The sequence below is a fragment of the Oncorhynchus keta genome, chromosome 1, assembly GCF_023373465.1.
Source record: "Oncorhynchus keta strain PuntledgeMale-10-30-2019 chromosome 1, Oket_V2, whole genome shotgun sequence".
Taxonomy (NCBI): Eukaryota; Metazoa; Chordata; class Actinopteri; order Salmoniformes; family Salmonidae; genus Oncorhynchus; species Oncorhynchus keta.
Window position 1 is genome coordinate 11,091,641 of NC_068421.1, and position 23,324 is coordinate 11,114,964.

General features: G+C 43.3%; 2 protein-coding genes and 1 long non-coding RNA gene across 5 annotated transcripts in view; 1 reads left to right on the forward strand and 2 right to left on the reverse strand.

The window, feature by feature from the left end:
* Nucleotides 1-9,575: 9,575 nt before the first annotated feature.
* On the reverse strand, nt 9,576-15,585 carry LOC127917571 (keratin-associated protein 9-1-like). 2 transcript variants are annotated; one of them, XM_052500619.1, is made up of 3 exons: nt 15,462-15,585; nt 14,729-14,804; nt 9,576-13,578 (listed from the first exon to the last, which is right to left on the reverse strand). In XM_052500619.1, exon 3 carries the CDS (start codon nt 12,287-12,289, stop codon nt 11,165-11,167), a length of 1,125 nt encoding a protein of 374 aa, XP_052356579.1. In that variant the 5' UTR covers nt 12,290-13,578; nt 14,729-14,804; nt 15,462-15,585; the 3' UTR covers nt 9,576-11,164. The 2 variants fall into 2 exon arrangements, with proteins under 2 accessions (XP_052356579.1, XP_052356633.1); XM_052500673.1 differs by having other exon boundaries at nt 14,686-14,804.
* LOC118373398 (GMP synthase [glutamine-hydrolyzing]-like) overlaps nt 15,421-23,324 on the forward strand; it is a 50,105-nt gene continuing 42,201 nt past the window's right edge. The window contains exons 1-3 of one of the 2 annotated variants that reach the window (XM_052500604.1): nt 15,421-15,687; nt 18,678-18,853; nt 19,904-20,018. In XM_052500604.1, coding sequence (XP_052356564.1) covers nt 15,661-15,687; nt 18,678-18,853; nt 19,904-20,018 — 318 coding nt within the window. In that variant the 5' untranslated portion in view covers nt 15,421-15,660. The remainder of the gene's footprint in view (nt 15,688-18,677; nt 18,854-19,903; nt 20,019-23,324) is intronic. The other variant, XM_052500592.1, reaches the window with a different exon arrangement.
* LOC127917772 (uncharacterized) lies at nt 16,775-17,399 on the reverse strand. The gene is made up of 3 exons (XR_008097710.1): nt 17,191-17,399; nt 17,063-17,158; nt 16,775-16,966 (listed from the first exon to the last, which is right to left on the reverse strand). It is a non-coding gene; the product is annotated as an uncharacterized LOC127917772 (long non-coding RNA).

The window sequence follows — 23,324 nt, forward strand, 5'->3', positions numbered from 1 at the left end:
TTGGCAGCAGATACAGTAGCAGTCAAAAGTTTGGACACACCTACTCATTCAAGGGTTTTTCTTTATTTTTCTTTATTTTTGACTATTTTCTACATTGTAGAATAATAGTGAAGACATCAACACTATGAATTTATGTAGCACATATGGAATCATGTAGTGACCAAAAAAGTGTTCAACAATTATATTTGAGATTCTTCAAAGTATTCCCCCTTTGCCTTGATGACAGCATTGCACACTCTTGGCATTCTCTCAACCAGCTTCACATGGAATGCTTTTCCAACAGTCTTGAAGGAGTTCCCACATATGCTGAGGACTTGTTGGCTGCTTTTCCTTCACTCTGCAGTCCAACTCCTCCCAAACCTCCCAATTGGGTTGAGGTTGGGTGATTGTGGAGGCCAGTTCATCTGATGCAGCACTCCATCACTCTCCTTCTTATTCAAATAGCTCTTACACAGCTTGGAGGTGTGTTTTGGGTCATTGTCCTGTTGAAAAACAAATGATAGTCCCAGTAAGTGGAAACCAGATGAGATGGCGTATCGCTGCAGAATGCTTTGATAGCCATGCTGGTTAAGTGTGCCTTGAATTCTAAATAAATCACAGATAGTGTCAACAGCAAAGCACCCCCACACCATCACGCCTCCTCCTCCATGCTTCACGGTGGGAACCACACATGCTGAGATCATCCGTTCACCCACAAAGACATGACGGTTGGAACCAAAAATCTCAGATTTGGACTCATCAGACCAAAGGACATATTCCCACTGGTCTAATGTCCATTGCTCGTGTTTCTTGGCCAAAGCAAATCTTTTCTTATTATTGGTGTCCATAAGTAGAGGTTTCTTAGTAGCAATTATACCATGAAGGCCTGATTCACGCAGTCTCCTCTGAACAGTAGATGTTGGGATGGGTCTGTCTCTGGAACTCTGTGAAGCATTTATTTGGGCTGCAATTTTTTAGGCTGGTAACTCTAATGAACTTGTCCTCTGCAGCAGAGGTAACTCTGGATCTTCTTTTCCTGTGGCGGTCCTCATGAGAGCCAGTTTCATCATAGTGCTTGATGGTTTTTGCAACTGCACTTAAAGAAACGTTCAAAGTTTCTGAAGTAATGATGGACTGATGGTCGTTTCTCTTTGCTTATTTGAGCTGTTCTTGCCATAATATGGACTTGGTCTTTTACCAAATAGGGCTTTCCTCTGGCTTTCTTCAGAATACCAAACCCTACCTTGTCACTACACAACTGATTGGCTCAAACACATTAAGAAGGAAAGAAATTCCATACAGAAGGGAACATTTTGACATTTGCCATATGGTTGATGAGAAACTCCATATTGCAAATGTACGATCCCTTACTAGACTAGCCATTTTCTGGGATTAAAGGTCAAAAGCGAAAATAGAGCGCTAATTTGACCGCTTCACTTCAAATTACATAAACCTACGGTGTCAGGGAAAAAAAAGAACCAGTAGGCCTGCTAGGAATTGACATTAGGCCTGCTAGTGATAGACATTAGGCCGACGAGTGATCGACATTAGACCTAATGGTGATCGACATTAGGCCTGCTAGGAATCGTCATTAGGCCTGCTAGTGATAGACATTAGGCCTATGTAAAGTGATTGCCATTAGTCATGCTAGTGATCGACATTAGACCTGCTAGTGATCGACATTAGGCCTACTAGTGATTGACATTAAGCCTAATAGTGATAGTTGTTAGTCCTACTAGTGAGCGACATTAGGCCTGCTATTTATTGACATTAGGTCTACTTGTGATTGACATTAGGCCTGCTATTTATTGACATTATGCCTACAAGTGACCGACCCAAAGCCTACTAGTGATCGACATTAGGTCTACTAGTGATCAACATTAGGCCTACTAGTGATAGACATTAGGCCTACTAGTGATAGACATTAGGCCTACTAGGGATCAACATTAGTCCTACTAGGGATCAACATTAGTCCTACTAGTGATCGACATTAGTCCTACTAGGGATCAACATTAGTCCTACTAGGGATCAACATTAGTCCTACTAGTGATTGACATTAGTCCTACTAGGGATAAACATTAGTCCTACTAGTGATCAACATTAGTCCTACTAGGGATCAACATTAGTCCTACTAGTGATTGACATTAGTCCTACTAGTGATCAACATTAGGCCTACTAGTGATAGACATTAGGCCTACTAGGGATCGACATTAGTCCTACTAGTGATCAACATTAGTCCTACTAGGGATCAACATTAGTCCTACTAGTGATAAACATTAGTCCTACTAGTGATTGACATAAGGTCTACTAGGGATCGACATTAGGCCTGCTAGGAATCGACATTAGGCCTGCTAGTGATAGACATTAGGCCTACGAGTGATCGACATTAGTCCTACTAGTGATCGACATTAGTCCTACTAGTGATCGACATTAGGCCTACTAGTGATCGACATTAGGCCTACTAGTGATAGACATTAGGCCTACTAGTGATAGACATTAGGCCTACTAGGGATCAACATTAGGCCTACTAGGGATCAACATTAGTCCTACTAGTGATCAACATTAGGCCTACTAGTGATAGACATTAGGCCTACTAGTGATAGACATTAGGCCTACTAGGGATCAACATTAGGCCTACTAGGGATCAACATTAGGCCTACTAGTGATAGACATTAGGCCTACTAGGGATCAACATTAGGCCTAATAGGGATCAACATTAGGCCTACTAGGGATCAACATTAGGCCTACTAGTGATAGACATTAGGCCTACTAGTGATAGACATTAGGGCTACTAGTGATCGACATTAGGCCTACTAGGGATCAACATTAGTCCTACTAGGGATCAACATGAGTCCTACTAGGGATCAACATGAGTCCTACTAGGGATCAACATGAGTCCTACTAGGGATCAACATGAGTCCTACTAGGGATCAACATGAGTCCTACTAGGGATCAACATGAGTCCTACTAGGGATCAACATTAGTCCTACTAGGGATCAACATTAGTCCTACTAGTGATCGACATTAGTCCTACTGGTGATAGACATTAGGCCTACTGGTGATCGACATTAGTCCTACTAGTGATAGACATTTGTGCTACTAGTGATCGACATTAGTCCTACTAGGGATCAACATTAGTCCTACTAGTGATTGACATTAGTCCTACTAGTGATCGACATTAGTCCTACTAGTGATGGACATTAGTCCTACTAGTGATGGACATTAGTCCTACTAGTGATAGACATTAGTCCTAATAGTGATGGACATTAGTCCTAATAGTGATAGACATTAGTCCAAATAGTGATAGACATTAGTCCTAATAGTGATAGACATTAGTCCAAATAGTGATAGACGTTAGGTCTACTAGTGATATACATGAGGTCTACTGGTGAAACAGTCCTACTGGTGATAGACATTAGTCCTAATGATGATTGACATTAGTCCTAACTGTGATTTACATTAGGTCTACCAGTGATCGACATTAGTCCTACTGGTGATAGGCATTAGTCCCAATGATGGTTGACATTAGTCCCAACTGTGATTTACATTAGGCCTACCAGTGATCGACATTAGCCCTACTGGTGATAGACATTACGCCTACCAGTGATCGACATCAGGCCTACTGGTGATTGACATTAGTCCTACTATGGATCGACATTAGGCCTTTTAATGATCGACATTAGGCCTACTAGTGATCGACATTAGGCCTACCAGTGATCTACATTAGTCCTACTGGTGATAGACATTACGCCTACCAGTGATCTACATTAGTCCTACTGGTGATAGACATTACGCCTACCAGTGATCGACATTAGGCCTACTGGTGATTGACATTAGTCCTACTAGTGATCGACATTAGGCCTACTAGTTATCGACATTAGGCCTACTAGTGATCGACATTAGGCCTACCAGTGATGGTCATTAGACCTGCTGGGGATAGACATTAGTCCTAATGGTTATTGACATTAGTCCTACTAGTGATCGACATTAGGCCTACTAGTTATAAACATTAGGTCTACCTGTGATCGACATTAGGCCTACTAGTGATGGTCATTAGTCCTGCTGGGGATAGACATTAGTCCTAATAGTGATAGACATTAGGCCTGCTAGTGATGGACATTAGTCCTAATGGTTGTTGACGTTAGTCCTAATGGTGATTTACATTAGGTCTAATAGTGATAGCTGTTAGTCCTACTAGTGATGGACATTAGGCCTATTTATCGACATTAGGTCCACTTGTGATCGACATTAGGTCCACTTGTGATCAACATTAGGCCTTCTAGTGATCGACATTAGGTCCACTTGTGATCGACATTAGGCCTTCTAGTGATCGACATTAGGCCTTCTAGTGATCGACATTAGGCCTTCTAGTGATCGACATTAGGCCTTCTAGTGATCGACATTAGGTCCACTTGTGATCGACATTAGGCCTTCTAGTGATCGACATTAGGCCTTCTAGTGATCGACATTAGGCCTTCTAGTGATCGACATTAGGCCTATTTATCAACATTAGGTCCACTTGTGATCGACATTAGGTCTACCAGTGATCGACATTAGGCCTGCTAGTGATAGACATTAGGCCTGCTAGTGATAGACATTAGGCCTGCTAGTGATGGACATTAGGCCTGCTAGTGATGGACATTAGGCCTGCTAGTTATCGACATTAGGCCTCCTAGTGATTGACAGTAAGACGTCTTGTGATTGACATTAGTCCTACTAGTTATAGACATTAGGCCTCCTAGTGATCGACATTAAGTCTACTAGGGACATTAGGCCTACTAGTTATAGACATTAGGCCTGCCAGTGATCGACATTAGGCCTGCTAGTGATCGACATTAGGCCTGCTAGTGATCGACATTAGGCCTCCTAGTGATCGACATTAGGCCTACTAGTGATCGACATTAGGCCTGCTAGTGATCGACATTAGGCCTCCTAGTGATCGACATTAGGCCTGCTAGTGATAGACATTAGGCCTGCTAGTGATCGACATTAGGCCTACTAGTTATCGACATTAGGCCTCCTAGTGATCGACATTAGGCCTCCTAGTGATCGACATTAGGCCTGCTAGTGATCGACATTAGGCCTGCTAGTGATCGACATTAGGCCTCCTAGTGATCGACATTAGGCCTCCTAGTGATCGACATTAGGCCTGCTAGTGATAGACATTAGGCCTCCTTAGTGATCTACATTAGTCCTACTAGGGATCGACATTAGGCCTACTAGTGATCTACATTAGGACTGCTAGTGATCTACATTAGGACTGCTAGTGATCGACATTAGGCCTACTAGTGATCTACATTAGGCCTGCTAGTGATCTACATTAGGACTGCTAGTGATAGACATTAGGCCTGCTAGTGATAGACATTAGGCCTGCTAGTGATCGACAGTAAGACGACCTGTGATTGACATTAGTCCTACTAGTGATCTACATTAGTCCTACTAGTTATAGACATTAGGTCTACTAGGGATCGACATTAGGCCTGCTAGTTATAGACATTAGGCCTGCTAGTGATAGACATTAGGCCTGCTAGTGATCTACATTAGTCCTGCTAGTGATTGACAGTAAGACGACCTGTGATTGACATTAGTCCTACTAGTGATCTACATTAGTCCTACTAGTTATAGACATTAGTCCTGCTAGTGATCTACATTAGGCCTGCTAGTGATCTACATTAGTCCTGCTAGTGATCTACATTAGGCCTGCTAGTGATCTACATTAGTCCTGCTAGTGATCTACATTAGTCCTGCTAGTGATCTACATTAGTCCTGCTAGTAATAGACATTAGTCCTACTAGTGATCTACATTAGTCCTACGAATGATCGACATTAGTCCTACTAGTGATCTACATTAGTCCTACTAGTGATCTACATTAGTCCTACAAGTGATCATCATTAGTCTTACTAGTGATCTACATTAGTCCTGCTAGTGATCTACATTAGTCCTACTAGTGATCTACATTAGTCCTGCTAGTGATCGACATTAGTCCTACTAGTGATCTACATTAGTCCTACTAGTGATCTACATTAGTCCTACTAGTGATCTACATTAGTCCTACTAGTGATCTACATTAGTCCTACAAGTGATCAACATTAGTCCTACTAGTGATCTACATTAGTCCTACTAGTGATCTACATTAGTCCTACTAGTGATCTACATTAGTCCTGCTAGTGATCGACATTAGTCCTGCTAGTGATCTACATTAGTCCTACTAGTGATCTACATTAGTCCTACTAGTTATAGACATTAGGCCTGCTAGTGATCTACATTAGTCCTGCTAGTGATAGACATTAGTCCTTCTAGTCATCTACATTAGTCCTGCTAGTGATCTACATTAGTCCTACTAGTTATAGACATTAGTCCTGCTAGTGATCAACATTAGTCCTACTAGTAATAGACATTAGTCCTACTAGTGATCTACATTAGTCCTGCTAGTGATCGACATTAGTCCTGCTAGTGATCTACATTAGTCCTACTAGTGATCTACATTAGTCCTACTAGTTATAGACATTAGGCCTGCTAGTGATCTACATTAGTCCTGCTAGTGATCTACATTAGTCCTGCTAGTCATCTACATTAGTCCTTCTAGTCATCGACATTAGTCCTACTAGTGATCGACATTAGGCCTAATTGTGATAGACATTAGGCCTAATAGTGATAGTTGTTAGTCCAACCAGTGATCGACATTAGGCCTGCTAGAGATGGATATAGGCCTACTATTTATCGACATTAGAGGAAAATAGTTCCTCTATGGAGTGTAAGGTGGGAGGAAAACTGACACCAGAGCGTAGCCTAACCACAGCGTAGCCTAGTGGTTAGAGCGTTGGACTAGTAACCGGAAGGTTGTGAGTTCAAACCCCCGAGCTGACAAGTTACAAATCTGTCGTTCTGCCCCTGAACAGGCAGTTAACCCACTGTTCCCAGGCCATCATTGAAAATAAGAATAAGTTCTTAACTGACTTGCCTGGTTAAATAAAGGTAAAATAAATTTTAAAAATCCTAATATGGGCTGCAAACCACTCTGTGACAGCATGGGAGTGGTGAAATGCCACATTGTCCCATACAATTACAAATCAGCTGTGTCTGATTGTTTTGATAGTATTTCATGTTTTAGATTTGGAATATATTTCAATACCTTGTTACTGTAGAAATGTAGCAAATTGCTGTCATATTCAATTTTGTGTTAGGTTTTGAATTTACCGTTTTCAAAATTTTAAAACTTATGTAAACATGTGCAAATTGGCCTGTAGGTACAAAGGGGTGGTGGTTGTGTCTGAGTGAGAAAATAATTAATTGAAAGATGCAATCAATGAATGCATTTTGTGCCAAATCGATGAAAAATGATTCACAGTTTAGCCCACATAGACTCCTGTTGTGCTCATTGTGTGAAGAGTTTTGAAAAAGTGACCTAAGTATTGAGAAATGGGTCCTAGCGATTGTTAAAAAAAACTGTAATACCAATTTTCTTTCCAGCGGTAACAGAGCCTTTCAAAATTGAACGTCTTCCTCCCTCTAGTGGTAATTTGGTGTAACTACAGTTTTCCACGATAAACTTGACATCTGCTGAAGTTGTATTAGCAGACCCACAGATACTGTATGTCTCCCCCTCCCTCTCATACTGTGATAATTAACCATGTGAAATATTATCCACAGCAGAACTTTTGGCCCTTTTCCCAGTATGCATCACTTTCCCATAGACAGGGCAGGGTTGGTAGAGGAATAGAATGAGACAGTGTCTGTGTGTATTTTGTGACTGCTCTTACGTCGGAAGATTTTGGAGTGAGTTAGAAGATTATATTTAAAATAAACTACTATTAAATTAATCTGAGAGACTCTGATGTTATGTTTATATTGATCCAAATGATATGGACCCTGATTTATCTTTCATTTGTTCATTTGTTTCTTTTTTCATGGAAGATTCTTTATCCATAAAATGAAGTGGGTGGAGAACAAACCTCTATTCACATTATTTAAGATAATGTCAAAATAATATTTAAATTCTATCAGTAAATGTAAAAGCAATACGTACCATAAAACATTTTGACAAATTGAAAATGTATCTCGATATGTAATACAACTGTTTGTTACGTTTATGTACCCTTGTTTGTATGTATTTGTTGTATTCAAAAAAAGATATAAATTACAGTGTGTGTGTGGCTGTTGAAAAACCTTTCCTTTAACCTGGCTGTTGAAAAACCTTTCCTTTAACCTGGCTGTTGAAAAACCTTTCCTTTAACCTGGCTGTTGAAAAACCTTTCCTTTAACCTGGCTGTTGAAAAACCGTTCCTTTAACCTGGCTGTTGAAAAACCGTTCCTTTAACCTGGCTGTTGAAAAACCTTTGCTTTAACCTGGCTGTTGAAAAACCTTTCCTTTAACCTGGCTGTTGAAAACCGTTCCTTTAACCTGGCTGTTGAAAAACCTTTCCTTTAACCTGGCTGTTGAAAAACCTTTCCTTTAACCTGGCTGTTGAAAAACCTTTCCTTTAACCTGGCTGTTGAAAAACCTTTCCTTTAACCTGGCTGTTGAAAAACCGTTCCTTTAACCTGGCTGTTGAAAAACCTTTCCTTTAACCTGGCTGTTGAAAAACCTTTCCTTTAACCTGGCTGTTGAAAAACCTTTCCTTTAACCTGGCTGTTGAAAAACCTTTCCTTTAACCTGGCTGTTGAAAAACCTTTCCTTTAACCTGGCTGTTGAAAAACCTTTCCTTTAACCTGGCTGTTGAAAAACCGTTCCTTTAACCTGGCTGTTGAAAAACCTTTCCTTTAACCTGGCTGTTGAAAAACCTTTCCTTTAACCTGGCTGTTGAAAAACCTTTCCTTTAACCTGGCTGTTGAAAACCCTTTCCTTTAACCTGGCTGTTGAAAAACCTTTCCTTTAACCTGGCTGTTGAAAAACCTTTGCTTTAACCTGGCTGTTGAAAAACCTTTGCTTTAACCTGGCTGTTGAAAAACCTTTCCTTTAACCTGGCTGTTGAAAAACCTTTCCTTTAACCTGGCTGTTGAAAAACCTTTCCTTTAACCTGGCTGTTAAAAAACCTTTCCTTTAACCTGGCTGTTAGAAAACCCTTTCCTTTAACCTGGCTGTTGAAAAACCTTTCCTTTAACCTGGCTGTTGAAAAACCGTTCCTTTAACCTGGCTGTTGAAAAACCTTTCCTTTAACCTGGCTGTTGAAAAACCTTTCCTTTAACCTGGCTGTTGAAAAACCTTTCCTTTAACCTGGCTGTTGAAAAACCTTTCCTTTAACCTGGCTGTTGAAAAACCTTTCCTTTAACCTGGCTGTTGAAAAACCTTTCCTTTAACCTGGCTGTTGAAAAACCTTTCCTTTAACCTGGCTGTTGAAAAACCTTTCCTTTAACCTGGCTGTTGAAAAACCTTTCCTTTAACCTGGCTGTTGAAAAACCTTTCCTTTAACCTGGCGCTGATTTCTCTCACAATATGGAGCCTATATTCTGTGGTACATTAATCCATTATTCCTCTGCCCTCCACTGGTTGCTGCAAACAGTTTTATTGCATACGTAGCCCAGTTTAATTCACACAGGACATTTTCTAAATTTGATTTAATTTTTAGTTTGTGAATGGATCTTTTACTTGTTTTTAAAAAAAAGAGTGACAGTGTCAAGGAGAGGTGTTCAGTTGGGCGGAAAACCCTTGTTTTCTTAAACAGACTTTAGAGGGGTAACTGATACTCTTTTGGCCCACATCACCCAGCTCCTACAGACTCACCCAAACTAAACAAGAGGTATATTGTGAGCAGCCCCCTCTCATAGTAACATAAGTAAATGCCATGTAATGCATCTGTGGTGTCAACCAGGGCGAGTCTCCATTCTGTGTCTAAGGTAACGAATGACTCTATGCCACAGCTATGAGGGGACATGTGAAACTGGTTAATGCCATGTGACCAGACCAGGCCAACTAGTTAAACCATGTGACACTGTGTCAGCTAACACCACACAAGAAGTCACTGTTTGAAATGGGAAGGGGGGGGGGGGATTGCTAGACCTAGAGCTTTATTTTACAGTCCACTATATGGGTATTTACATGACATGGGGCGGCAGGGTAGCCTAGTGGTTTGAGCCGTTGGACTAGTAACCAGAAGGTTGCGAGTTCAAACCCCCGAGCTGACACTGTTGTTCTGCCCCTGAACAGGCAGTTAACCCACTGTTCCTAGGCTGTCATTGAAAATAAGAATGTGTTCTTAACTGACTTGCCTGGTTAAATAAATAAAGGTAACACACACACATTACATATTATAACTACATAATCATTTGTTTTTTAAAATCATCTTCTCCAGCAGATGACAATCTCATATGAGTGATGTCCTCATCTTATCAAATGATAATAATATATGCCATTTAGCAGACGCTTTTATCCAAAGTGACTTACAGTCATGTGTGCATACATTCTACGTATGGGTGGTCCCGGGAATCGAACCCACTACCCTGGCGTTACAAGCGCCATGCTCTACCAACTGAGCTACAGAAGGACCATGATATCCAGCAGCTTTCCTTGTTATTTTACAAACACAATTTACTTTTAAAATAGAGATAAGAATCCCAGGTGAACAAATCGGTATGTTTCTGGTGAAACTGAAAGGGTGAAACAGGATCCTGCTGCACAACAGTTGGATTATTTATTATTTTATTTAACCATTATTTAACCATTATTTAACCATTATTTAACGAGGCAAGTCAGTTAAGAACACATTCTTATTTACAATGACTGCCTACCAGAAGACAAAATGGCTCTTGCGGGGACGTGGCCTGGGATTCACAATATAATATTCAAATATAGGACAAAACACACATCACGACAAGAGAGACACCACAAGACTACATAAAGAGAGACCTAAGATGACAACATAACATGGCAGCAACACATGAAAACACAGCATGGTATCAACACAACATGACAACAACATGGTAGCAACACATGAAAACACAGCATGGTATCAACACAACATGACAACAACATGGTAGCAACACATGAAAACACAACATGGTATCAACACAACATGACAACAACATGGTAGCAACACATGAAAACACAGCATGGTAGCAACACATGAAAACACAGCATGGTATCAACACAACATGACAACAACATGGTAGCAACACATGAAAACACAGCATGGTATCAACACAACATGACAACAACATGGTATCAACACATGAAAACACAGCATGGTATCAACACAACATGACAACAACATGGTAGCAACACATGAAAACACAGCATGGTAGCAACACAACATGACAACAACATGGTAGCAACACATGAAACCACAACATAACAACATGGTAGCAACACATGAAAACACAGCATGGTATCAACACAACATGACAACAACATGGTAGCAACACATGAAAACACAGCATGGTATCAACACAACATGACAACAACATGGCAGCAACACATGAAAACACAGCATGGTAGCAACACAACATGACAACAACATGGTAGCAACACATGAAAACACAACATGACAACAACATGGTAGCAACACAACATGACAACAACATGGTAGCAACACAACATGACAACAACATGGTAGCAACACATGAAAACACAACATGACAACAACATGGCAGCAACACATGAAAACACAGCATGACAACAACATGGTAGCAACACATGAAAACACAGCATGGTAGCAACACAACATGAAAACACAACATGGTAGCAACACAACATGAAAACAACATGGTAGCAACACATGAAAACACAACATGACAACAACATGGTAGCAACACAACATGACAACAACATGGTATCAACACATGACAACAACATGGTAGCAACACATGAAAACACAACATGACAACAACATGGTAGCAACACATGAAAACACAGCATGGTAGCAACACAAGAAAACACAGCATGGTAGCAACACAACATGACAACAACATGGTAGCAACACATGAAAACACAGCATGGTAGCAACACAACATGACAACAACATGGTAGCAACACATGAAAACACAGCATGGTAGCAACACAACATGACAACAACATGGTAGCAACACATGAAAACACAGCATGGTAGCAACACAACATGACAACAACATGGTAGCAACACATGAAAACACAACATGACAACAACATGGTAGCAACACATGAAAACACAGCATGGTATCAACACAACATGACAACAACATGGCAGCAACACATGAAAACACAGCATGGTAGCAACACAACATGACAACAACATGGTAGCAACACATGAAAACACAACATGGTATCAACACATGACAACAACATGGTAGCAACACATGAAAACACAGCATGGTAGCAACACAACATGACAACAACATGGTAGCAACACATGAAAACACAACATGGTATCAACACATGACAACAACATGGTAGCAACACATGAAAACACAACATGACAACAACATGGTAGCAACACATGAAAACACAACATGACAACAACATGGTAGCAACACATGAAAACACAGCATGGTAGCAACACAACATGAAAACAACATGGTAGCAACACATGAAAACACAACATGACAACAACATGGTAGCAACACAACACGGAAGCAGCACAAAACACAAACGTTATTGGGCACAGACAACAGTACAAAGGGCAAGAAGGTAGAGACAACAATACATCACGCGAAGCAGACACAAGTAAGAGTGACAATGATTGAGTCTTTGAATGAAGAGATGGAGGCATTGTCTTTTTGCTGTGAGATTCCTGTCCACTGTCCTCCTCAGCTGTCCACTGTCCTCCTCAGCTGTCCACTGCCCTCCTCAGCTGTCCACTGTCCTCCTCAGCTGTCCACTGCCCTCCTCAGCTGTCCACTGTCCTCCTCAGCTGTCCACTGTCCTCCTCAGCTGTCCACTGCCCTCCTCAGCTGTCCACTGCCCTCCTCAGCTGTCCACTGTCCTCCTCAGCTGTCCACTGCCCTCCTCTCCACTGTCCTCCTCAGCTGTCCACAGCCCTCCTCAGCTGTCCACTGTCCTCCTCAGCTGTCCACTGTCCTCCTCAGCTGTCCACTGTCCTCCTCAGCTGTCCACTGTCCTCCTCAGCTGTCCACTGTCCTCCTCAGCTGTCCACTGTCCTCCTCAGCTGTCCACTGCCCTCCTCTCCACTGTCCTCCTCAGCTGTCCACTGCCCTCAGCTGTCCACTGTCCTCCTCAGCTGTCCAATGTCCTCCTCTCCACTGTCCTCCTCAGCTGTCCACTGTCCTCCTCAGCTGTCCACTGTCCTCCTCAGCTGTCCACTGTCCTCCTCAGCTGTCCACTGTTCTCCTCAGCTGTCCACTGCCCTCCTCTCCACTGTCCTCCTCAGCTGTCCACTGTCCTCCTCAGCTGTCCACTGTCCTCCTCAGCTGTCCACTGTTCTCCTCAGCTGTCCACTGTCCTCCTCTCCACTGTCCTCCTCAGCTGTCCACTGTCCTCCTCAGCTGTCCACTGTTCTCCTCAGCTGTCCACTGTCCTCCTCAGCTGTCCACTGTCCTCCTCAGCTGTCCACTGTCCTCCTCAGCTGTCCACTGTCCTCCTCAGCTGTCCAATGTCCTCCTCAGCTGTCCACTGTCCTCCTCAGCTGTCCACAGTCCTCCTCAGCTGTCCACTGCCCTCCTCAGCTTAACTGAAGGTCCACAAAACAGAGCCTGAACATAGGTTCACACATACATCCTACATCCACTCCAACAGCCGGGAACATTATTTTATAATAGTCCCTTTCAGAAAGTCAGAAGACCCTTCTTCATATTTGTCCCTTACATGCAGTGTACCATGTTTACATGCAGTGTACCATGTTTACATGCAGTGTACCATGTTTACATGCAGTGTACCATGTTTACACGCAGTTTACATGCAGTGTATCATGTTTACATGCAGTGTACCATGTTTAGATACAGTGTACTATGTTTACATGCAGTGTACCATGTTTACATGCTGTGCACCATGTTTACATGCAGTGTACCATGTTTACATGCAGTTTACATGCAGTGTACCATGTTTACATGCAGTGTACCATGTTTACATGCAGTGTACCATGTTTAGATGCAGTGCACCATGTTTACATGCAGTTTACATGCAGTGTACTATGTTTACATGCAGTGCACCATGTTTACATGCAGTTTACATGCAGTGTACCATGTTTACATGCAGTGTACTATGTTTACATGCAGTTTACATGCAGTGTACCATGTTTACATGCAGTGCACCATGTTTACATGCAGTTTACATGCAGTGTACCATGTTTACATGCAGTGTACCATGTTTACATGCAGTGTACCATGTTTACATGCAGTGTACCATGTTTACATGCAGTTTACATGCAGTTTACATGCAGTGTACCATGTTTACATGCAGTGTACCATGTTTACATGCAGTGTACCATGTTTACATGCAGTGTACCATGTTTACATGCAGTTTACATGCAGTGTACTATGTTTACATGCAGTGTACCATGTTTACATGCAGTGTACCATGTTTACATGCAGTGTACCATGTTTACATGCAGTGCACCATGTTTACATGCAGTGTACCATGTTTACATGCAGTGTACCATGTTTACATGCAGTGCACCATGTTTACATGCAGTTTACATGCAGTGTACCATGTTTACATGCAGTGTACTATGTTTACATGCAGTGCACCATGTTTACATGCAGTGTACCATGTTTACATGCAGTGTACCATGTTTACATGCAGTGCACCATGTTTACATGCAGTGAGTGTGCAAACTCACTCATGTTTCATCGAGTTGAAGTTGAACCATGATCACGACTTACTGGTGTCTGGATTTCCCTTCGTAGCTCCTGTTACACTTCACCCACAGAGGGATCCAAAATTATCCCCTCCAACTAACTGATAGGAGAGAATGAGAGGGGGACAGTTAGCACACAGCGCTCACCTGAAACCAAAGAGGCCTCTTGGAGGCTGGATCTGATTCTTCCCGGCTACTACTTTACCCCACTGACAAAAGGAGAGTAGTAGCCTAGGCTGCAAAATCCACCCTGACAACCAAAACACGCTAAGAGAATGGATACATCTCTTGCTATTTCTTTGTCATTTATTTCCCTGGAGACTGGCTGTTCTTCTAAATGGTTTTAAACCATATTAAACCACGGATGCTATGGCTGATATATGAAGGTGCTGAGGTGTTGGGGCCCCGGAGGAACACAGAGGTGCTATTTCTGTTGAAGTTCATGGCAGGTCAACATCATGTTAAGGGACGTTATGGGACACCCCGACTATGATTTAGGCCTAGTATCCTAGGATAACATAAATCCTTCAATTACATTGCGGACTAAACTCCATGGAGTGGAGTTTAGTCCGCTATGTAATTACATCGCCGAACTAAATTATTCACGTGATATAGACAATTAGACATAGGGCAAATTCTTCCGCTTGTAAACTGCTGAAGCTTTTCCATAATAAACTTTTTCATTGAATTATCCAGGAGTAATTCGTCCGTAGAAGCCCACATTCCCACGCAGACAGCCATTAGTACTCACTACTCACCAACAAGGGAGGGAACAGTCACATGCATTGAGTGAAGTAGTTGAACAGCTACCCTAGTGAGTATTGTAGTAGGGAAGTACTCGTTAGCGCACATTGTCGTCAGCGGTCGGCGCACAAACTCCGCGAGCATCCACTAGTCTCTGTTGCGTACGAGATCCGGAAGACCCGAGGAGGAGAGTTCATCCCGCTACAGTCATCCATGGCTCTGTGCAACGGAGAAACCAAGGTCAGTCAAACAACGGCCTGTGTGCCGCCATGGGAGCAACATAGCCCGTTTCTTGTTCAATGTTTTGGCTGCGGTACATGGGCGCTGGGAGAGTCCCCGGTTAGCTACGGCCTGTGTCGTGTTTTCAGCAAACTTACGGCGTGCGTGCTCCCCCAGCCCGGGATACCTGCCCCCTCGTCTTTTAAACGTATGTTTTTTGGAGTTTAAAAATAAAATAAATATCCAGCGTACAGTGAATGTAACTTTTATGCCACTGTTGCATCTTTCATTGTGTATATATTACTAGCTATAGCCAGCTAGCAGAAGCCGCGTGGAATGTAGCCTAGCTGCTGCCGCACAGCTGGATATGTCGCTATCTGCAGCGTTAGGTATAGTCCCATATATAGTTAACCCACACTAAAAGCAGAATAACTAGCAGTTTCACAATGGTCGTGGACTTTTGCATCATGTTTAACCCTTGTAGTAATAGTTAGAGATTTTGTGTTACGACCAAATGTACATTTGTTGGGTAATTGAAGATGAATAACCGGGTTGACAGCTAACGCTAGATGGCTAACTATGACTTGTTAGTTAGCTGGCGCCCGGTCCCCGGTCTGTCCACCACCAGTTGTGCCAACTGCAACATAGGCCAACCATCGTATTATTTTCATATCCACAAGTACTCCATTTTACTTTCCCAGGAAAACAGGCCCAGTATGACAACTCGGCATCGAAGCGGTTTTATATGAAATGTTTTGGTGTTTTTTATGGTGTCACTTGCGGTGTTTGATACACGAGCCTGTTGTTTTTCATTGACGGAAGCACGTAGTGTCAGAAACCACGTGGGGACCCGCTGCTCTCTTATTTCACAATTTGCTTGAGTGGTGCATTTAATGTTTTGCCCATATCTAATGCCCCAATGTAATGCATGAGAAATGTACAGTTTTGATGACAGGAATATTAAGCTTGTAATAATGATGCTAAGACAATCTCCCTTGGTAACATTGACTGATCACATCAATTTATCAATGGCTGCCTTCATCAATCATGCATAAGGGGCAGGCATATATATATATATATATATATATATATATATTTAACTGCAGAACAACTTGTGTAGATCTATCTAGTGTAAAGTAACGTCAATTGGCTTGTGAATCCTGGATAGAAATATCTATAGAGTCACTAGACATCTAAAAGGGTGGATTAAAGCATCCAAGTTTGGCATCCGTGACTTCACTGTACGGTCTAGCTGGCCCCTACTGGACCTGGTCAGTCCTCTAGCTGGCCCCTACTGGACCTGGTCAGTCCTCTAACTGGCCACTACTGGACCTGGTCAGTCCTCTAGCTGGCCACTACTGGACCTGGTCAGTCCTCTAGCTGGCCACTACTGGACCTGGTCAGTCCTCTAGCTGGCCCCTACTGGACCTGGTCAGTCCTCTAGCTGGCCCCTACTGGACCTGGTCAGTCCTCTAGCTGGCCCCTACTGGACCTGGTCAGTCCTCTAGCTGGCCACTACTGGACCTGGTCAGTCCTCTAGCTGGCCCCTACTGGACCTGGTCAGTCCTCTAGCTGGCCCCTACTGGACCTGGTCAGTCCTCTAGCTGGCCCCTACTGGACCTGGGCAGTCCTCTAGCTGGCCCCTACTGGACCTGGGTAGTCCTCTAGCTGGCCCCTACTGGACCTGGGCAGTCCTCTAGCTGGCCCCTACTGGACCTGGTCAGTCCTCTAACTGGCCCCTACTGGACCTGGTCAGTCCTCTAGCTGGCCCCTACTGGACCTGGGCAGTCCTCTAGCTGGCCACTACTGGACCTGGTCAGTCCTTTAGCTGGCACCTACTGGACCTGGTCAGTCCTCTAGCTGGCCCCTAATAATGCCTCTAGCTGGCCCCTGGTTGGGCCTCTAGCTGGCCCCTGGTCAGTCCTCTAGCTGGCCACTACTGGACCTGGTCAGTCCTCTAACTGGCCCCTGGTAATGCCTCTAGCTGACCCCTGGTTGGGCCTCTAGCTGACCCCTGGTTGGGCCTCTAGCTGGCCCCTGGTTGGGCCTCTAGCTGGCCCCTGGTTGGGCCTCTAGCTGACCCCTGGTTGGGCCTCTAGCTGGCCCCTGGTTGGGCCTCTAGCTGGCCCCTGGTTGGGCCTCTAGCTGGCCCCTGGTTGGGCCTCTAGCTGGCCCCTGGTAATGCCTCTAGCTGACCCCTGGTTGGGCCTCTAGCTGGCCCCCTGGACCTGGTCAGTCCTCTAGCTGGCCCCTGGTCAGTCCCTCTGGCCCCTAGCTGGCCCCTGGTTGGACCTGGTCAGCCTCTAGCTGGCCCCTGGACCTGGTCAGTCCTCTAGCTGGCCCCTGGTAATGCCTCTAGCTGACCCCTGGTTGGGCCTCTAGCTGGCCCCTGGTTGGGCCTCTAGCTGGCCCCTGGTTGGGCCTCTAGCTGGCCCCTGGTTGGGCCTCTAGCTGGCCCCTGGTTGGGCCTCTAGCTGGCCCCTGGTTGGGCCTCTAGCTGACCCCTGGTTGGGCCTCTAGCTGGCCCCTGGTTGGGCCTCTAGCTGGCCCCTGGTTGGGCCTCTAGCTGGCCCCTGGTTGGGCCTCTAGCTGGCCCCTGGTTAGGCCTCTAGCGTCTGTGTGACTCGTGATCCTCATGAGGGACTGAATAAGTGTGTAATTTCTCGTCACGCGTGCCCTCTTCTCAGTACTGAGACTCGCATGTGATTGCATTATGGCCTTAACGAATCTCGTTCCTGTGAGGTTGGTGAAGTGGCGGTCATTCACCATCGCAAATGTTTTGCCTGTCTTTGAACGAGTGCAAAGGTTTTGCAACGCTTTCTTTTGAACACCCCTTGATTCAACCACTGTTGGGGAATTTAGGCTGTTGTATCTTCATTCAAAACATCCCATGCTACCCTTGATGAGTCTATATGGTTGAAGGCTATTCCACACGTAGGCCTGTGTTGTTATCCTGATTGAGTGTTCCTACGTGGTCAGGACAGTGTGTTTTTTTTTTTTTCTTCCCCCAGCTGGACATCAGCAGCGTTGAGCCTCAGAATGGTTCATGTGAGGGGGCGGTGGTCATCCTGGATGCCGGGGCGCAGTACGGCAAGGTGATTGACAGGCGGATCAGAGAGCTGTTTGTCCGCTCAGAGATCCTCCCACTAGAGACGCCAGCCTTCGCCATCAGAGAACAAGGCTTCAGGTGAGACTGACTGACAGCACACTTGCACCTGGGTGGCATTTACAAGTCAACAAACCTGGGCCGAACATTTTGAAACGAATAAGAAAAATGCATATGGTGTGGAAGAGAGAGAACCTGTCAGAACAATAACACCTAGTGTGATCATTTTTAAGATCTCTTTCTGCCCATCGTCTTTGAAGTCTGTGGAGGAACACAGTTGTCAGGACAGCCTGAGAGGGAGCCTGCAATTCTATACAAAAGTAAAACAGTTCTATATAAAGGAACACAGTGGTCAGGACAGCCTGAGAGGGAGCCTGCAGTTCTATACAAAAGTAAAACAGTTCTATATAAAGGAACACAGTGGTCAGGACAGCCTGAGAGGGAGCCTGCAATTCTATACAAAAGTAAAACAGTTCTATATAAAGGAACACAGTGGTCAGGACAGCCTGAGAGGGAGCCTGCAGTTCTATATACAAAAGTAAAACAGTTCTATATAAAGGAACACAGTGGTCAGGATAGCCTGAGAGGGAGCCTGCAGTTCTATACAAAAGGAACACAAGACCAGTGACTAGACTAAGCAGGTCTTTGTAAGTATGTTACATGTTTCTATATATTTTGTCTGACATTGGAGGGATGGTTCTCACAGCATTCTACAGCTTAGGACAGGTCCCCATCTCTCTGCAGAGGAGTGAGACGGAGAGCTTTTTAGGAGACACTATTTTTCCATTACAGTTTGTGAGAAATCATCACTCCGCCCCTACAAAATAGATGTACCCACACAGTTTTAGATTGCTTCAGTTTAAACAGACAACTGTCTGAACTATGGGCAGACTCTTTAACAGTCTCTTGTTTGTGTGTATGTTATTTGTCCTGAAAATCCCATTTTAGCAGAGGTTTTTCTCCAAAGCGACAATTTCATATGGGTGGTCCCGGGAATCGAACCCACCACCCTGCCGTTGCAAGCACCATGCTCTACCAACTGAGCCATACAGAAATATATATATTTTTTGTCTTTGAATATTTCTCCTCCCTCGTTCTTCACTCTTTACTCCTCCCCCTTTTTCTCTCCAGAGCCATCATCATCTCTGGCGGTCCGAACTCTGTGTACGCTGAGGATGCCCCCTGGTTTGACCCTGCTATATTCACCATTGGAAAGCCTGTCCTGGGTATCTGCTATGGAATGCAGGTAGGAGGGCCCTGAGAAATACACACACGGGGCCTTTGGAAAGTGTTGAGACCCATTTGACTTTTTCCACATTGTTAGGTTACAGGCTTATTCTAAATATTTGTTTCTGTCCTCAATCTACCCAAAATACCTCAATTACAGCAAAAACATTATTATTTGTATTTTTTTTAAAAATGTTTGCTAATTTATTTCAAATAAAAAAAAATGGAAATATTAAATGTACATAAGTATTCAGACCCTTTACTCAGTACTGTGTTGAAGCACCTTTGGCAACGATTACAGCATCAAGTCTTCTTGGGTTTGACGCTACAAGCTACACCTGTATTTGGGGAGTTTCTCCCATTCTTCTCTGTAGATCCTCTCAAGCTCTGTCAGGTTGGATGGGGAGTGTCGCTGCACAGCTATTTTCAGGTCTCTCCAGAGATATTCAATCAGGGTCAAGTCCGGGCTCTGGCTGGGCCACTCAAGAACATTCAGAGACTTGTTCCGAAGCCACTCCTGTGTTGTCTTGGCTGTGTGCTTAGGGTCGTTGTCCTGTTGGCAGGTGAACCTTCACCCCAGTCGGAGGTCCTGAGAGCAGGATTTCATCAAGGATCTCTCTGTACTTTGCTCTGTTCATCTTTCCCTCAATCCTGACTAGTCTCCCAATCCCTGCTGCTGAAAAACATCCCCACAGCATGATGCTGCCACCACCATGCTTCACCGTAGGGATGGTGCCAGGTTTCCTCCAGACGTGACGCTTGGCATTCAGGCCAAATAGTTTAATTTTGGTTTCATCAGACCAGGGAATCTTATTTCTCATGGTCAGAGTTTTTAGGGGCCTTTTAGTCCTCCAAGCTGGGTGTCATGTGCCTTTTAGGAGTGGCTTCCGTCTGGCCACTCTACCATAAAGGTCTGATTAGTGGAGTGCTGCTGAGATGGTTGTCCTTCTGGAAGGTTCTCCCATCTCCACAGAGGACCTCTGGAGCTCTGTCAGAGTGACCATCGGAGTCTTGGTCACCTCCCTGACCAAGGCCCTTTTCCCCCAAATGCTCAGTTTGGCCGGGCGGCCAGATATAGGAAGAGTCTTGGTGGTTCCAAACTTTTTCCATTTAAGAATGATGGAGGCCACTGTGTTCTTGGGAATCTTCAATCCTGCAGACATTTTTTGGTGCCCTTCCCCAGATCCGTGCCTCGACACAATCCCTTCTCTGAGCTTTACGGACAATCCCCCATGGCCTGGTTTTTGCTCTGGCATGCACTGTCAACTGTTGGACCTTTTATAAACAGCTGTGTGCCTTTCCAAATCATGTCCAATCAATTTAATTTACCACAGGTGTACGCCAATCAAGTTGTAGAAAAATCTCAAGGATGATCAATAGAAACAGGATGCACCTGTGCTAAATGTCGAGTCTCATAGCAAAGGATCTGAATACTTATGTAAATAAGGTATTTTTGTTTATAATTGTTAATAAATTAGCAACAAATCTTTAACCTGTTTTTGTTTTGTCATAATGGGGTATTGTGTGTAGATTGATCTTTGTCATAATGGGTTATTGGGCGTAGATTGATCTTTGTCATAATGGGTTATTGTGTGTAGATTGATCTTTGTCATAATGGGTTATTGTGTGTAGATTGATATTTGTCATGGGGTATTGGGTGTAGATTGATCTTTGTCATTATGGGTTATTGTGTGTAGATTGATCTTTGTCATAATGGGGTATTGGGTGTAGATTGATCTTTGTCATGGGGTATTGGGTGTAGATTGATCTTTGTCATAATGGGTTATTGTGTGTAGGTTGATCTTTGTCATAATGGGTTATTGTGTGTAGTTTGATCTTTGTCATAATGGGTTATTGGGCGTAGATTGATCTTTGTCATAATGGGGTATTGGGTGTAGATTGATCTTTGTCATAATGGGGTATTGGGTGTAGATTGATCTTTGTCATTATGGGTTATTGTGTGTAGATTGATCTTTGTCATAATGGGGTATTGGGTGTAGATTGATCTTTGTCATAATGGGGTATTGGGTGTAGATTGATCTTTGTCATAATGGGGTATTGGGTGTAGATTGATCTTTGTCATTATGGGTTATTGTGTGTAGATTGATCTTTGTCATTATGGGTTATTGTGTGTAGATTGATCTTTGTCATAATGGGGTATTGGGTGTAGATTGATCTTTGTCATTATGGGTTATTGTGTGTAGATTGATCTTTGTCATGGGGTATTGTGTGTAGATTGATCTTTGTCATGGGGTATTGGGTGTAGATTGATCTTTGTCATTATGGGTTATTGTGTGTAGATTGATCTTTGTCATTATGGGGTATTGTGTGTAGATTGATCTTTGTCATTATGGGTTATTGTGTGTAGATTGATCTTTGTCATAATGGGGTATTGGGTGTAGATTGATCTTTGTCATTATGGGTTATTGTGTGTAGATTGATCTTTGTCATTATGGGGTATTGGGTGTAGATTGATCTTTGTCATTATGGGTTATTGTGTGTAGATTGATCTTTGTCATTATGGGTTATTGTGTGTAGATTGATCTTTGTCATTATGGGGTATTGGGTGTAGATTGATCTTTGTCATTATGGGTTATTGTGTGTAGATTGATCTTTGTCATTATGGGGTATTGGGTGTAGATTGATCTTTGTCATTATGGGTTATTGTGTGTAGATTGATCTTTGTCATAATGGGGTATTGTGTGTAGATTGATCTTTGTCATTATGGGGTATTGGGTGTAGATCTGTCATAATGGGTTATTGTGTGTAGATTGATCTTTGTCATGGGGTATTGTGTGTAGATTGATCTTTGTCATAATGGGGTATTGGGTGTAGATCTGTCATAATGGGTTATTGTGTGTAGATTGATCTTTGTCATTATGGGTTATTGTGTGTAGATTGATCTTTGTCATTATGGGTTATTGTGTGTAGATTGATCTTTGTCATAATGGGTTATTGTGTGTAGATTGATCTTTGTCATTATGGGTTATTGTGTGTAGATTGATCTTTGTCATGGGGTATTGTGTGTAGATTGATCTTTGTCATAATGGGGTATTGGGTGTAGATTGATCTTTGTCATAATGGGTTATTGTGTGTAGTTGATCTTTGTCATAATGGGGTATTGGGTGTAGATTGATCTTTGTCATAATGGGTTATTGTGTGTAGTTGATCTTTGTCATTATGGGGTATTGGGTGTAGATTGATCTTTGTCATAATGGGTTATTGTGTGTAGTTGATCTTTGTCATTATGGGGTATTGGGCGTAGATTGATCTTTGTCATTATGGGGTATTGGGCGTAGATTGATCTTTGTCATTATGGGGTATT

Bases quoted from the DNA above. Each gene is read 5' to 3' on its own strand.
- LOC127917571 (XM_052500619.1), bottom strand. From the start codon at position 12,289: ATGTTGTTGTCATGTTGTGTTGCTACCATGCTGTGTTTTCATGTGTTG.